We start from the raw sequence: 16,896 nt of genomic DNA, 5'->3' as shown, positions 1-16,896 counted from the left end.
TGGGAGATTCTGGAGCGGCGCCTGAACCAGCGGGTTCCGCCACCATCAACAAAACACCAAAGGATGGAATTTCTTCTTCCAGACACTTGTAGAATCTATGACAAGGCGCATTGAAGCTGTTCTGGCTCGTGGTGGCCAACACCCTATTAAGACACTTTATGTTGGTGTTTCCATTATTTCGGCAGTTACCTGTGTTTTAGTATTGATAATCAAAATCACAACAACCAATATACACATGTATTCTTTTCATTTCTTGACAAGATTATCACTTTCATGGGCTTTAATGAGAACATAAACCACACAAGTGAAACAGAGTTTGTATCCACCAAACCAACAAAATAACCCAAACAACATGACTCTGTTTATTTTCAGTGTTCCATAGGAACAAGGGCTTTTTGCAAAAGGCAGCGAGAGGAATTCACAGAAGTTTTCAGACAATGCCATTAAGGCGTTGGTCATGATTTATTATTACATTTTGACCTGCATTGTCACAATGTCACAGGAGGTTATATTTCATCCCTGGTGTCCAGCCAGCCCATTCTTACAGGACTCTGGTGCTAGGCTATATCTGTTGTCACCCGCTGCCCAGCCCTGCCAAGCCCTGCCCAGCCCTGCCAAGCCCTGCCCAGCCCCACATAAAAGAGAAAATCACCCCATTGTCTCAGATCCCTCTGTTGTTTGAGTGAGACAGAGAGAGAGTACTGTACCCGACCCGACTGTGGTCCACCCTATTCCAGGTAATGCACATTTGGGGTGGGGATTCTGTGATTCAGAATCAAACTTAAGTATTTATTTAAGTAAATGACTTAATCATTTATTTAGTTTACTTAATAATTACTTAAGTGAATGGTGGCATTTTGTTGCTGTTGTCAGTGATTTGAAATGATCTGAGAGTTTCAGGCTGATCAGGTAATTCAACAAAGGGAAGGTGCCCTAATTGAATTGCCAGGATCGGATTTCAAAATCAAATTTTCTCTCTCCAAACAAGGTTTTCATAATGGCTGATGAGTAAGTATTGTTATCTGGGGCAATAGGTTGGCTTGACTGTTAATTAATTATGCATATAGCTCCCTTCAAGTACGTTTTTTAAATTAATACCGCTTTAATGATTATGTATAGCTCAATCTCAGTGTGTTATCTGTTTAAAAATACATCATATTATCTGTTCTAAATATACTTAGCCTAAGCCTTATTAGAACGAAGTGGACCTATTGTCTTGAGATGACAAGCCATTGAGTCTAACAGCAGCATGTTGTATCCTAAGTAATAATGTATGTAATGTAAGTATATAATAACTGCTTTTGGGAGTATGATATGTGTGTTCTACCTATTGTCTTGAGATGACAAGCCATTGAGTCTTACAGTAGCAGCATGTTGTAGGCCCTAGTTATAATGTTATAATGTATGTATGTTAGAATAACTGCTTCTGAGGGTATGATATGTCCGTTCTACCTGATTGTGGATCTCTTGCAACTTACATTCTCTTGCAAATGACACAGAATGACTCTGTTAAGCTGCCAGTTAGTCGTACACTGAGCTAAAACTGAGGGGATTCTACAATGCTATTCGCGGCAGAATGGCTTTTTCCTGTAGTGTCCTTGCCCTAATCCATGGGTAAAATTATGATGGGGCTTGGGGACAAGGCTGCAACTGTCTGTCTGTCTGTCTGTCTGTCTGTCTGTCTGTCTGTCTGTCTGTCTGTCTGTCTGTCTGTCTGTCTGTCTGTCTGTCTGTCTGTCTGTCTGTCTGTCTGTCTGTCTGTCTGTCTGTCTGTCTGTCTGTCTGTCTGTCTGTCTGTCTGTCTGTCTGTCTGTCTGTCTGTCTGTCTGTCTGTCTCCTATTACAATGTAATGTACCTCCAGCAGGTTACAAATTATGTTTTTCTTTTTACTAATGCTATTTTTTACTTATGTGTCTCCCCTGTCTTTTTGTGCCCATAAATCTGGTCAAATTTAAGTGAGGTAAGTCTTTTAATGTTTATAAATTCACTGTCATCACGATCATCATCATCATGACCTTCGTCATCATCATCGTATTAGATTTAGGACCGGAAAATTCTCCATTCTATTTTGACTTGTCTGTTATGCCAAGCATTTCTTTCACGTCTAGTTGAACCTTACATGCAATTTTGAACAAAGTCCAATCAATCAAGAGACACGTTTTTCAGGCTACCTCTCATAGAAGTATGTATACTTCGATCATTTTGATAATTTTGAACAACGTCCTGACATGTCCCCTCTGTCCCTGTAGGAGCAAGACAAACCCAGGCCAATGAATCCCAAGTTAATTGACAAGGTGAGCTAGAACCAGACCTAGAGACAGCCCTGGTTCAACAGTGTTAATCCCTATATAGAGAGGGAACACGGTGTCCCAAGGTTGCCACTTCAGTCTTATCGTTTATTGTCAGCAATCAAGGGCAACGTTTTTTGAGTGACCACATTCCGACTAAACTGTAACTGGCTCCCTGTATGGATGAACTTATGCTATAAAGACAGTAAAAAGTTTGCTCAATGGAGAATCTCTATTGAAAGAGTTTTTCATTCTGGGACTAGTTGTGTCCAGGAACAGGCCCATTTGTAGATAAAAGCTTTAGGTCCATAGTAGATTTGTTGTGAGTGGCAGTTGTGTGACCACCTAAACCCTTTTGGGCCAACACAAAAATGTCCCAATAAAAGAATAGGTCACCGATCTTGACAAAATTGATTTTCACTTTATTTGCAATAACATTGTGTCCTTTTCCCAACAGCCGAAGTCGAAGATTACGGCTTCGCGTAAGCTCTCCCTGAAGGTAAATTACCATGCATTATGTTAACAATTAACATAGATTATAACTAAGTCATTCTTTATTACGGATACAACTGTAGTGACACCGTGAAGCATGGAGGACGACTAACTACTACATGGTGGTATTAGACTGGGTCCTCCACCACTGGCCCACCCCTGGAATGACGGATCTTTATCTCGTCCAATCAGATCATGCTGCTCACCAGGGCGATGGAGCAGCTGGAACAGGAGACGCAGGACAGGGATGAGGAGAAACTGAGCTACCTGGGAGAGCGACTGCCCCCCCTGCAGCTCTCTGGACTGTCATTGGCTGAGCTACAGGTGAGAGACAAGAGAGTCAGCCAATTGAGGGAGCAATACGACTGGGCCAAACTAGTGGGCCAACCACAAAGCTAAACAATGAGAATGTAACTGAACAACACTCAAGTAAATATTCCAGCATGGTTATTCTGTCACAAGGGGAAGACCATAGAGGACAACACTAGAGATTTTCTGTGGAGGAGGCTTTATATACTGTATGTATATACAGTACCAGTCAAAAGTTTGGACACACCTACTTATTCAAGGGTTTTTCTTTCTTTTTACTAATTTCTACATTGTAGAATAATAGTGAAGACCTCAAAACTATGAAAAAACACACATGGAATCATGTAGTAACCAAAAAAGTGTTAAACAAATCAAAATATATTTTAGATTTTAGATTCTTCAAAGTAAGCACCCCTTGCATTGATGACAGCTTTGCACAATCTTGGCATTCTCTCAACCAGCTTCATCTGGAATGCTTTTCCAACAGTCTTGAAGGAGTTCCCACATATGCTGAGCATTTGTTGTATGCTTTTCCTTCACTCTACGGTACAACTAATCCCAAACCATCTCAATTGGGTTGAGGTCATCTGATGCAGCACTCCATCACTCCCCTTCTTGTTCAAATAGCCCTTACACAGCCTGGAGGTGTGTTGGGTCATTGTCCTGTTGAAAAACCAATGATAGTCCCACTAAGCGCAAACCAGATGGGATGGCGAATCGCTGCAGAATGCTGAGGTAGCCATGCTGGTTAAGTGTGCCTTGAATTCTAAATAAATCACAGACAGTGTCACCAGCAAAGCACACCCACACCATCACACCTCCTCCTCCATGCTTCATGGTGGGAACCACACATATGGAGATCATCCATTCACCTACTCTGCGTCTCACAAAGACACGGTGGTTGGAACCAAACATCTCAAATTTGGACTCTTCAGACCAAAGGACAGATTTCCACCGGTCTAATGTCCATTGCTTGTGTTTATTGGGCCAAGCAAGTCTCTTCTTATTATTGGAGTCCTTTAGTAGTAGTTTCTTTGCAGCAATTCTACCATGAAGGCCTGATTCACGCAGTCTCCTCTGAACAGTTGATGTTGAGATGTGTCTGTTACTTGAACTCTGTGAAGCATTTATTTGGGCTGCAATTTCTGAGGCTGGTAACTCTAACCTATTCTCTGCAGCAGAGGTAACTCTGCTACTGCAATTGAAGAAACATTCAAAGTTCTTGAAATGTTCCATATTGACTGACCTTCATGTCTTAAAGTAATGATAGACTGTCGTTTCTCTTTGCTTATTTGATCTGTCCTTACCATAATATGGACTTGGTCTTTTACCAAATAGGGCTATCTTCTGTATAGCCCCCTACCTTGTCACAACACAATTGATTGGCTCAAACGCATTAAGAAGGTAAGAAATTCCACAAATTAAATTTAAACAAGGCACACCTGTTAATTGAAATGCATTCCACGTAACTACCTCATGAAGCTGGTTGAGAGAATGCCAATAGTGTGTAAAGCTGTCATCAAGGCAAAGGGTGGCTATTGAAGAATCTCAAATATAAAATATAATATGATTTGTTTAACACTTTTTTGGTTACTACATGATTCCATATGTGTTATTTCATACTTTTGATGTCTTCACTACTATTCTACAATGAAGAAAATAGTAAAAATAAAGAAAACCCTTGAATGAGTAGGTGTGTCCAAACTTTTGACTGGTACTGCATCTCAATGAGATTGATTCTTCACTCTTAGACAATAGAGTTCCAAAATAATTATTTGGCTGTCCCCATAGAAGAAACATTTGTGGTTTCCAGGAAGAACCCTTTTTGGTTCCATGTAGGGCCCTCTGTGGAAAGGGTTTTACATGGAACCAAAAATAGTTCTTCAAAGGATTCTCTCCTATGAGGACAGCCGAAAAACCTTTTTAGGTTCTAGATCACCTTTTTTGTGTATGATATTTAATCTTGGTGTGTTTATCTATTTTCTTCAGGACCTATGCAAGCAGCTCCATGGAAAGATAGATGTGGTAGATGAGGAGAGATACGATTGTGAGGCCAAAGTGACCAAGCACAATAAAGACGTAAGTCTTTGGCCCTTTGGGTGAGATGTTATCCTCAGGTCCTGCCTCTTGTGGTGGCAACAAATGGGTGTTAGTCTCAGTGTTGCAGCTGGGTCAGGGCCAAATCAATGGTCAGTACCAGTTCCTGGGCTTGGCCCTGGCCGGGATTCGAACCCAGGTCCAGCAAGTATCAAACCAACACTTCTTGAAGAGGTTGCTAGGTGTTGGCTTAAGGTTGCTATAATATTTAATAGTAGATTTCGATGAAATCTACAGATCCATGAGTTGAAGCTGAAGGTGCAGGACTTAGGAGGGAAGTTTAAGAAGCCCGCCCTGAGGAAGGTGCGCGTCTCTGCAGACGAGATGATGAGAGCTTTGCTGGGAACCAAACACAAAGGCTCTATGGACCTCAGGTCCAACCTCAAGTCTGTCAAGAAGGAAGACACCAACAAGGACAAAGACAAGGTAACTGGGACTTATTTTACCAATGCATCCTTCTTTTCTCCTGAACCTTGAAGTTAGCTCACCTTGAAATTTGAAACCTCTCTGGCACAAATAAACACTGGCTTGTGCGGAGATGGCGTGGTACTGGAAACCATGCTACTGTGGACCTCCGAGCATTTGTATCTAATGGTTAAACTGAGAGTAACCATAACGTTAGCTTATTATAGTAGCTAGCTAGCTAATTAAACATGAGGTAGCATAGCGCTACTCATTGTTTGTTTTCCCTCTACACATTGCATGGGGAAAGGTTGTAATGTGGCCATCTGAGACAACTCTCCACGAACACAAGGAAGCCTGGGCGCTAAAGCTAGTTAAACGCTGATGTCTGACAGCACAGTGTTTGTTCCCCTTCCCTCTCAGGTGCTCACGTCTGAGGTGACCGACTGGCGTAAGAATGTGGAGGCCATGTCTGGCATGGAGGGCCGCAAGAAGATGTTCGACGCATCTGGCGGCCAGTAAGCCATGCTACAGCCTTGGGACGGGAACGACGCACAGGACATGGTCCAGAGAGGAGGAAGAGGAGGAGGAGGAGCTGTGTAGTCCCTGAAAGTGCCCCGCCACACACCCTACCGCAGTACAAAGGCAGCATGGGGTTAAATTGTGAGGAGTCCAGTGCTGAGCAGTCCATTAGAGGGATTTGTAGTTTTGTAAAACAAGTTGTAGTTCTCTGCTGGAGTGGAAGGGTTTCTATAAGAGTTTTACAGAGCCTGCAATTTCTTTCAGTTACTACTTACCAAATATTTGACAACCCTGTATAAACTCGTTTTGGAACCCAACCCAATATAAACAGTATACCACAAAGCCCTCAGATGACACCGTATAAGGTAGTCTTGGAAACCCAAAACAAAAATATTGCGTAATTGCGTCAAATGCTCAATTAAGTTATGGGGAGAGATGTATGAAATAAGATACTAACAAGACTAGCGAAGTCTCCACCCCTTAAACAGAAACTCTCAGCTAAAGCACCATCTTCACCCAATCCTGATACGTCCAAATAACCAGTGAGGGAAAAGCACCAGAACTACTGCTCCTCCTTAGTCGTCACATCCCACCAACGTTTGACAGACGTTACGATAACATTTATGTTCCGTAATCTGTCCACGAGAGATTAGGAAATGATGCGTTTACAAAGCACATGAAGATGTGAACTACCTAAACACGATGAGGTTACATAAAAGTGAAGTGAATGATTGGAGTAATGTAGAATAGTGAAGTCATCATAGTCCTCCACTGAGTCAAGCCTTTAGGCTGACAGTCTTAAAGAAATAGGAAAGGCTTGAGGCTGATGAACGTTTCCAGTTGTCAATATCATGATGATTTCCTATCTAATTAAGCAACATGTTGCTCTCTCGGACTCGGACTCCCTCAGGGCTGATGTCAATGGTAAAACAGCATGATTTAACCCCTCGCTGACATCCTCGCACATGATCTCTCCACCCTGTCATTGACCACTTAGCCTATCACACTGGGACAGTTAACCACTTCTTAAAAAGCTGTGTGTGGTGCATATCTCACTATTGCTATTTATTATGGAAGATTAGATGTATGTGTCTTTTATTTATGGCATTATAAAAAATGAATCACCAAAGGATGTCATTGGTTTGTTATGCAAACTCACATGTGTCTATTTTCTATTGTCTGGTACTCAGGGATCTAATAGAGGCATGTATGACCATGGGTAGCAGCGTAAAGGGATAGTTCACCCAAATGACACAATTACATGTTGTTTCCTTACCCTGTAAGAAGTCTATAGACACGGTATGACAGCAATTTATGTTTTTGTTTCCAAATGCTAACATTCTAGTTTTGTGGCATAAATCACATTCAAGTCATGGTACCTATATTAGCGTTTTTCGCGCATCATATGCAGCTCATCTATAAGTGACTTTGTTGAGCTAGACAATTCATTTCAGATACTTTAGGATGATTTGGACATGATGCGCTAAAAATGCTAATATGGGTACCATGACTTAGTAACTGCCACAATGCTAAAATATTAACATTTGAAATAAGTGCCAGGGAATCTAAACCAAAGCATGGATTGCAGTCATACCTTGTTCATAGGTCACTTACAGGGTTTGGAAACCAATATGTCATTTTTTTGTAATTTGGGTGAACTATCCCTTTAACGGTGTTGAGGGATTTGGCAAACGATAGATTGACAATGCCATTGAAAAACAGGGGGTTGGGGGATACTAGGGGTTATTCATCTGCTACTTTGTAAACGTCAAATGGAAGTTGCCGACAGGCGAGGGAAAAACACTTTCACATTGACCTTCAGTCAAAAGGTTGTGTTCCAGCAGCGCAGTGTTTCATGTCCCACAAATCACATCAATATGATGTAGTAGTGAGCTGCTGGATGACCTGGCCAAAGGCTTTATCAGCACTGTCTTACACCCACTGTTGGACCGCTTCAGTCTTCTAAAGCTAAGGAATAGGAATGAAATGTAAGAAACTCTATCCCTCAACTCACAATTACAGTGTAACGTCTGGTAGATTATTGGACACACGAGACAGCTACACCAGCCTGATAAGAAGCAGAAACAATTTGTGGGTGTTGTGAGTTCAGTTGTCAACAGATGGTGAATCTTAAAGCCTGTCCCCCTGCATCAAACCCTCAGTCACCTTGTATTTTTAGCTCTGTTGTTCTCTGAGTCTAATCCGACCTTGGAAACAAACACTGGAGCTGAAGCTCATCATTCACTTTATTGGCCTGCGTGGGTCGCCTGGCTGTTGTCACCCAGACACAGTCATGCCGAGTATGAGAGACACCCAGGCCAATAATAGCCAGAGGCCTGCTGGTGAGAGGGAAGTGTTGACAGGTTCAGGTCAGTCAATGTGGCGTCAGGTGTGTGTGAGTGTTTGTCCCCCTGTTCAGTGTCTATTCAGAAAGGCACACATCAGACCTCTATGAAGGTTCACCAGTGTGTGTGAGTGTTTGTCCCCCTGTTCAGTGTCTATTCAGAAAGGCACACATCAGACCTCTATGAAGGTTCACCAGTGTGTGTGAGTGTTTGTCCCCCTGTTCAGTGTCTATTCAGAAAGGCACACATCAGACCTCTATGAAGGTTCACCAGTATGTGTGCCACCCAGGGGACCTACCGGTGCCAGCCTGTGTGTGTGTGTGGTGGTTGGTGTTCATGTAGATAAGCTGATAAGTAAAGTAGTTGTCTGTCCTTCCACTAACCTTTGGGAAGAAGATACAGTAGTAGTTTCCAACACAGCACTAAATGAACAATACCCACAAATCAAATCAAGCTTTATTTATACGGCACATTTCAGACATGGAATGCAACGCAATGTGTTCCACAGGACAAAAACAAGAGAATAACAATAAAACTGAACTAAAAAGCACCCTAAGGAAAAGCAAAGCTAAAAAGGTGTTTTAAGACCTCTTTTAAATATGTCCAGTTTCGGCCCGCCTCAGGTTCTCTAGCAGGCTATTCCAGAGGCTGGGGGCATAGTAACTCATTTCTGCCTCTCCATGCCTCCTGGTCCTAGGCTTTGGGATAGTTAAAAGGTCAGTGCCAGAGGACCTGAGGTACCTACCGGGTACATAACTTAAAAGCATGTCTGACATGTACTTGAATGCACAATCGTGGAGTGATTTAAAAACCAATAGAAGAATCTTCAAATGAATTCTAAAATTCACAGGCAGCCAGTGCAGAGACCTTAAAAGCGGTGTAATGTGTGCTCTCCGTCTGGTCTTGGTCAGTACCCGTGCTGCAGCATTCTGGATGTTTTGTAGTTGACCAATGGCTTTCTTGGGTGGAGAAGACAGGAGAGCATTACAGTAGTCGAGCGTGCTTGTAATAAAAAGCACAAGCAGCAAACATGTTTTGGAACCAGAGACATAACACACCACATCAAATTCAAAATTCAAAGGAAAAACCAGTCCCAATCACAAGTCCCAATCAGTCCATTGCCGGGGCAACTGGATGGCAGCAAGTCAACAGTAGTAACTGCAGTCCATTGCCGGGGCAACTGGATGGCAGCAAGTCAACAGTAGTAACTGCAGTCCATTGCCGGGGCCACTAGATGGTAGCAAGTCAACAGTAGTAACTGGGACAACTGTATCCACTTAGGCTGTATCCACTCCAAGCTAAAAACAACTGACTTCTGTCAAATGAAGAAAGAACATACAAGTTAGCCAGATATTTACTTGCACAGTGATAGTCATACATTGATGTTGTCACACACGCGTCAGGTAGAAGAGAGAGCAGTAGTCGATGTGAGATCACTCAGATGAATGCTCACCGGTAGTCTGTGTGGGAGATTAAGCCAGTGAAACAGGCCTCAAACGTCTGGCTGAGACAAGGCACTACAAAAGACAGAAGTGTGTGTGTGTGTGTGTGTGTGTGTGTGTGTGTGTGTGTGTGTGTGTGTGTGTGTGTGTGTGTGTGTGTGTGTGTGTGTGTGTGTGTGTGTGTGTGTGTGTGTGTGTGTGTGTGTGGGCTGAAAGTGAGAGCAGCAATGAATGGATAAGCTCCACATTGACATTGTTGATATAATGGCGTAGGTGTCACTTTGGACAATGTCTGATCGATTCAACACCCCTCAAAAAACACCACTTTATGTGAGTCACTATGGAAACACTTGGAACATGATAAACAGCATTACGTCTTACATCAATTTGGCGTCACTCCAACGCGACGCTCGTCCCTCAACCCACAGTGCAGCCGGAAACGTGTCTGACGTAAGACAATGCATAAACAGTTGACGTATGCTTTCTGCTCCCAGCTGCCCTCCTTCCTATTGATTCCTATGAGGGTCAAGGGACTTGTTCTCCTAGTCACTCCGAGGTAGGCCTGAGAGAGCAGAGCACAGAACATCCCATCTATTCACCCTTCTTGTGCCAAGTATGAGATCATTGACTTACTTAAGGTGTGCATTCACTCTAGATATTGTGGCAGGCAGCCTGACTTTCTACTGTACCTCTCTCTCTCTCTCTCTCTCTCTCTCTCTCCCCCCTCTTCCTCCTCTCCTGCTCCGAGGCATTCTCTATCCATGATTAAGTGGAGGGTTGAATTAATTTGAGGTGGGAAGGGTTATTGGATTGTAGACGCGTTGTCCTTTCGTTCAGACGGTGATAAAAGGGGAATATCTAAGGTCACTCCAGCACACTCATGTGGTAGGTTCCCCTGACAACTCTGTAAATATCATTCAAATGTAGCAATTTACTGTAGTGCCAAACTTAATTGTGGCGCTGTTATTAAATCAAAGAACGGTATATGCAAATGAAGCAAACATTTTGTTGTCAATTTAGCTTCTAATTAGTTTAAAAGAAAACCGTAATTTTGGGCCCAAAAAATGTCCCCTTCGTCCCTTTCTATGGTCATGAGCAACGAACGGAAATTTGATCTGTTCAACTGTCACCATGGAAACCATAAATATGACACTAAAAGGTCTACATCTCACACTCACTGTAGCTACAAATACGTTCTAGTCATCCATAATTCCATACTCATCACCTATGGAATGTAAAAGCAACGTGGCCAAACATTCACGGCACAGTCTGGGGAGACATCCTTCATTCAGTGCGACAACATGGCATACAAACACACCCTCTTGACGGACATATGACACTTCACTGATACAAATGTCTTTTACACAGATTGCTGTGTGCTCTCACATGAGTCTGTGTGTGTGTGTGTGTGTGTGTGTGTGTGTGTGTGTGTGTGTGTGTGTGTGTGTGTGTGTGTGTGTGTGTGTGTGTGTGTGTGTGTGTGTGTGTGTGTGTGTGTGTGTGTGTCTGTTTGTGTGTGTATTTGTGTGTCTGTGTGTGTCGGTGTGTGTCTGTCTGTCTGTCTGTGTCTGTGCGCTCTACAAGGAGTGGAGAGAGAAACCGGATTTCCACAAAAGTGTGAGGGGAAGAATTGGAGCCTGACAATAAACAATGACTTGCTGATCTCCCAAGGCCCCTCAGTTCATTTCACCCATGGAATTACCCAAGAGGAGGGGAAGAATGAGTGATTTACTCTGCCATGAACGAACACACTGGGGTAGACTGGAGAGTGTGTGTGTGTATGCCTGTCTGTGTGTGTGTGTGTGTGTGTGTGTGTGTGTGTGTGTGTGTGTGTGTGTGTGTGTGTGTGTGTGTGTGTGTGTGTGTGTGTGTGTGTGTGTGTGTGTGTGTGAGATGTCATCAATCTTTGGTTCCTTATTAGAGTGTTCTCTGCTTCTCCAGTTCCGAGGCCAGGGGAGAGGGAGGATTACTATGTAGCACTATGCTCACCAGTAGAGGATAGTGGGAGGAGCTATAGGAGGACAGGTTCATTGTAATGGCTGGAATGGAATTCATGGAATGGAGTCAAATGTGTGGTTTCCATAAGTTTGATACAGTGCCATTTATTCCATTCCAGCCATTGCAATGAGCCCATCCTCCTATAGTTCCTCCCACCAGCCTTCACTGATACAAATCTCTTCCCCTGTCTAAAGAGCTCAATTTCTGGTCATGGGATTTACACAGATTGAGCAATCCTTTCCACCTGTCTTTACTGTGCATGTCTCAAACACTAACATCATATTTTTTTAACATAGATCTAAAAAGCTCAATGTCAAAATAGGGGCATCAAAGAAAAATCAAACAGTATACTCTAACTTCACCATCACATGATCTTACTGTACCAATCACCAACGAGCCAATTATGAAGTAAAGCTGCAGTGACGTGTATTCATGGATGTCAAGGGATGCCAGGATTCCCCCCCAAAAGAATCGACCAAGAAAAGAAAACATATATAATAATTCATCTTTCGTCTATCTGTGTTTCATAATTTTCCTTCAGTTCACAACAGGCTCAATGTATCTCACAGGAGAAAGCATCCAAGCGAGCGAAAAAGCGCCCCTCTGTCTCTGTATGTGTAGCCCATCTATCTGATGCTGTCTGGTCAAAAAGAGTATGACATTGTTGCCGCCTGTACCATTAAATGCAAGGGAAGCCAGTGAGCATTTGGCCTCCCTTGATAAAAAAAGTATCAAATAACAGCCAATCATCACACACACACACAGAGAGAGAGAGAGAGAGAGAGAGAGAGAGAGAGAGAGAGAGAGAGAGAGAGAGAGAGAGAGAAAAAAAATCAGAACCATTGACAGCCAAACCATATTTAGCTTACGTTGATTGGAATAATTTGTTTTTGGTATTTTTTAGTTGTCACTGTATTACACTAAGCAGATGTGATTTGATGATGTTGAAATGGTGCTGGAATAGTGGAGGCAGCTCCTGTTTTCATTGTGACTTCTGGTAACTCCCTGTGGTTCTAAATCAGTAGTTGTTTAGTGGTCCGAAAACGTTGGAAACATTAACTTGCTTGACTATGCTGTAGATCTTGTAACTGTCTGTTACCTCTACATGCAATATGCTTTGTGGACTTCACTGGACAAAGGTTGCTATCCGGTTTTGTGATAAAGCACAAGTGTGGTTGAACTTATTCTGCCGCTGTGTCTTCTTATTGTCTCAGCCTTTAGGCCTATTTATCCAACATGCCGGTCCTGTAAAGCTGTACTATTTTAAAGAATTATACACAGAAATGCCCAACTTTAGTAAAACTCCCCAAAAGTGTTGCGTGGCTAGAGGTTAACAATGAATGTAGGAGACCTCCACGGACTGGGATTAGGCAGCCATGTTGGAGTGTTAATTGGATTCCCAACGAGGTTGCGAATCTCTTTCACCTCTAGTGACTAGTTTCCGCCGAGATGTCTGGAAACATACTCCTGGCTCACTAGCTCACTCCCCTAAATGAGTTTGGAATTCACCGCTGCTAATCCTTTTGACATAACACTCGAGGGGTTAACTGCTTCCTGTTCTGACTCAAGCTGAATCACTGTGCTGGTGTTAAAATGTATTTTTCATTGGCCTCGGGCAATGATAGAGAGAGAGTTTGGCCAAGTGCTTGGCAACTAAGGTATGCACTAATGCTACAAATGGCAGTTTATAATACAATATACAGTATGTCATTAAGCAGCTGCTTTTATCTAATAAGACTTAGTCATGCATGTATACATTTTACTTACGCGTGGTCCTGGGAAACGAACCCACTATCCTGGCATTAATTTGACAAAAACACTAATTTGATGCAAATGCTAATTTGACACAATATGGTGTAAACAGTATTCACAAAACAGAAAGGTGAGTAAACAGCATGATTTCCCCTCCACTGTCCTACATCCCTTGTCTACTGTAATGTCATTTTATTCCAAGGGGAAGACCATAGAGGACACTAGTGTAACAAGTGTCGTGTGTGTGGAGGACCAAGATGCAACAGGGAAGTGTATACTCATCTTCTCTTCTTAATATATAAGAAGGAGAAACAAAATAAACACGTAACAATTAACAGAAACGACACTACCAGTTCTGTCAGGTGACAAGCACAAAACAGAATACAACTACCCATAATCCACAATACAAACACACCCCTAATTATAGGACCTTCAATCAGAGGCAACGATAGACAGCTGCCTCCAACTGAAGGCCCCAACACCAATTAACTAAACATAGAAATACAAATGACTAGACAGAACATAGAAATAAACTAACATAGAACAATAACCAAAACCCTGGACTAATAAATCAAATACCCCTCTCTACATGGACACATACACACAACCACCCTGAACCACATCAAATAAATACCCCCTGCCACGTCCTGACCAAACTAAACACTAACAAATAACACCTTTACAGGTCAGAACGTGACAACTAGAGATTTTCTGTGAAGGATGCTTTATATACTGTATGTATATACAGTACCAGTCAAAAGTTTGGACACACGTACTCATTCAAGGGTTTTTCTTTCTTTTTACTATTTTCTATACTATAAAAGAATGAAATAACATATGGAATTATGTAGTAACCAAAAAAGTGTTAAACAAAATCAAAATATATTTTAGATTCTTCAAAGTAGCCACCTTTTGCCTTGATGACAGCTTTGCACACTCTTGGCATTCTCTCAACCAGCTTTACTTGGAATTACTTTCCAACATTCTTGAAGGAGTTCCCACATATGCTGAGCAATTGTTGGCTGCTTTTCATTCACTTTGCGGTCCAATTCATCCCAAACAACTCAATTGGGTTGAGGTTGGGTGATTGTAGAGGCCAGGTCATCTGATGCAGCACTCCATCACTCCCCTTCTTGTTCAAATAGCCCTTACACAGCCTGGAGGTGTGTTGGGTCATTGTCCTGTTGAAAAAACAATGATAGTCCCACTAAACACACAAATGGTGTATCGCTGCAGAATGATGTGGTAGCCATGCTGGTTAAGTGTGCCTTGAATTCTGAATAAATCACAGACAGTGTCACCAGCAAAGCACCCCCACACCATCACACCTCCTCCATGCTTCACGTGGGAGCCACACATGTGGAGATCATCCGTTCCTACTCTGCATCTCACAAAGACACGTCGGTTCGAGCCAAAAATCTCAAATTTGGACTCATCAGACCAAAGGACAGATTTCTGCCGGTCTAATGTCCATTGCTCGTGTTTCTTGGCCCAAGCAAGTTTCTTCTTCTTATTGGTTTCCTTTAGTAGGGATTTCTTTGCAGCAATTCGACCATGAAGGCCTGATTCACGCAGTCTCCTCTGAACAGTTAATGTTGAGATGTGTCTGTTACTTGAATTCTGTGAAGGATTTATTTGGACTGCAATTTCTGAGGCCTGTAACTCTAATGAACTAATCCTCTGCAGCAGAGATAACTCTGGGTTTTCCTTTCCTGTGGCGGTCCTCATGACAGCCAGTTTCATCATAGCGCTTGATGGTTTTTGCGACTCCACTTGAAGAAACTTTGAAAGTTCTTGAAAAAAAATTCTGGATTGATTGAACTTCATGTCTTATTTGAGCTGTTCTTGCCATAATATGAACTTGTTCTTTTACAAAATATAGCTATCTTATGTATACCACCCCTACCTTGTCACAACACAACTGATTGGCTCAAATGTATTAAGAAGGAAAGAAATTCCACAAATCAACACCTGTTCATTGAAATGCATTCCAGATGACTACCTCATGAAGCTGGTTGAGAGAATGCCAAAATTGTGCAAAGCTGTCATCAAGGTATACTTGAAGAATCTGACTACTTTGAAGAATCTGAAATCTAAAATATATTTTGATTTGTTTAACACTTTTTTGGTTACTATATGATTACATATGTGTTATTTCATAGTGTTGATGTCTTCACTATTATTCTACAATGTAGAAAATAGTCAAAATAAAGAAAACCCTGGAATGAGTAGATGTGTCCAAACTTTTAACTGGTACTCTATATTGGATTGTAATGGTTTCCACCAGGTCCTCCAACCAGAGGAGGGTTGGAATGGGCAACAAAAAAAGACACAAAAAGGTGGGGATCATAAATGATGCAAGTAATGATGGGGCAACACTTTATTTTAAGTGTCTGTAATAAACCATTTATAATGCAGTTTGCTCACCATTTATAATCATTACTCCATTTGTACATATGCTAGTAAACTAATTATTCACACACACACACACACACACACACACACACACACACACACACACACACACACACACACACACACACACACACACACACACACACACACACACACACACACACACACACACACACACACAAATTGCACTGAACTCAAAACATTAATAAAGTATTTATAAAGCATAAATAGCGCTGACTTAGATTAGGGGCTGCAAAAATACTTTATTAATGATTAATAAATGTTCATAAATGTGGGGGTAATGATTAATAATTGGTGAACACACCTCAAGCTGAATCACTGTGCTGGTGTTAAAATGTCTTTCTCACTTCTCACTGGCCTCTGGGCGTTGACGGAGAGTTTGGCCAAGTCTCAACGTCAGCAGTGAAGAGGCGACTCCGGGCTGCTGGCCTTCTAGGCAGAGTTCCTCTGTCCAGTGTCTGTGTTCTTTTGCCCATCTTAATCTTTTCATTTTATTGGCCAGTCTGAGATATGGCTTTTTCTTTGCAACTCTGCCTAGAAGGCCAGCATCCCAGAGTCGCCTCTTCACTGTTGACGTTGAGACTGGTGTTTTGCGGGTACTATTTAATGCAGCTGCCAGTTGAGGACTTGTGAGGCGTCTGTTTCTCAAACTAGACACTCTAATTTACTTGTCCTCTTGCTCAGTTGTGCACCGGGGCCTCCCACTCCTCTTTCTATTCTGGTTAGAGCTAGTTTGCGCTGTTCTGTGAAGGGAGTAGTACACAAGGTTGTATGAGCTCTTCAGTTTCTTATCAATTTCTCGCATGGAATAG

The 16,896-nt window shown here is 42.2% G+C and overlaps 1 protein-coding gene across 3 annotated transcripts; it reads left to right on the top strand.

Annotated features, from left to right (window-relative positions):
* The first annotated feature begins 588 nt into the window (after positions 1-588).
* LOC106609638 (troponin I, slow skeletal muscle) lies at positions 589-7,240 on the top strand. 3 transcript variants are annotated; one of them, XM_014208599.2, is made up of 9 exons: positions 661-737; positions 989-1,008; positions 1,958-1,961; positions 2,251-2,295; positions 2,747-2,788; positions 2,974-3,105; positions 5,080-5,169; positions 5,425-5,613; positions 6,013-7,240. In XM_014208599.2, the coding sequence occupies exons 2-9, from the start codon at positions 998-1,000 to the stop codon at positions 6,109-6,111; spliced, it is 612 nt and encodes a 203-aa protein (XP_014064074.1). In that variant the 5' UTR covers positions 661-737; positions 989-997; the 3' UTR covers positions 6,112-7,240. The 3 variants fall into 3 exon arrangements, with proteins under 3 accessions (XP_014064075.1, XP_014064076.1, XP_014064074.1); XM_014208600.2 differs by lacking the exon at positions 989-1,008 and having other exon boundaries at positions 589-737; XM_014208601.2 differs by lacking the exons at positions 989-1,008; positions 1,958-1,961 and having other exon boundaries at positions 607-737.
* Positions 7,241-16,896: the final 9,656 nt, after the last annotated feature.

Source organism: Salmo salar, chromosome ssa17 (assembly GCF_905237065.1).
Source record: "Salmo salar chromosome ssa17, Ssal_v3.1, whole genome shotgun sequence".
Taxonomy (NCBI): Eukaryota; Metazoa; Chordata; class Actinopteri; order Salmoniformes; family Salmonidae; genus Salmo; species Salmo salar.
The sequence above is the reverse complement of the archived record's forward strand: the minus strand, read 5'-3'. Positions and strand labels throughout refer to the sequence as shown.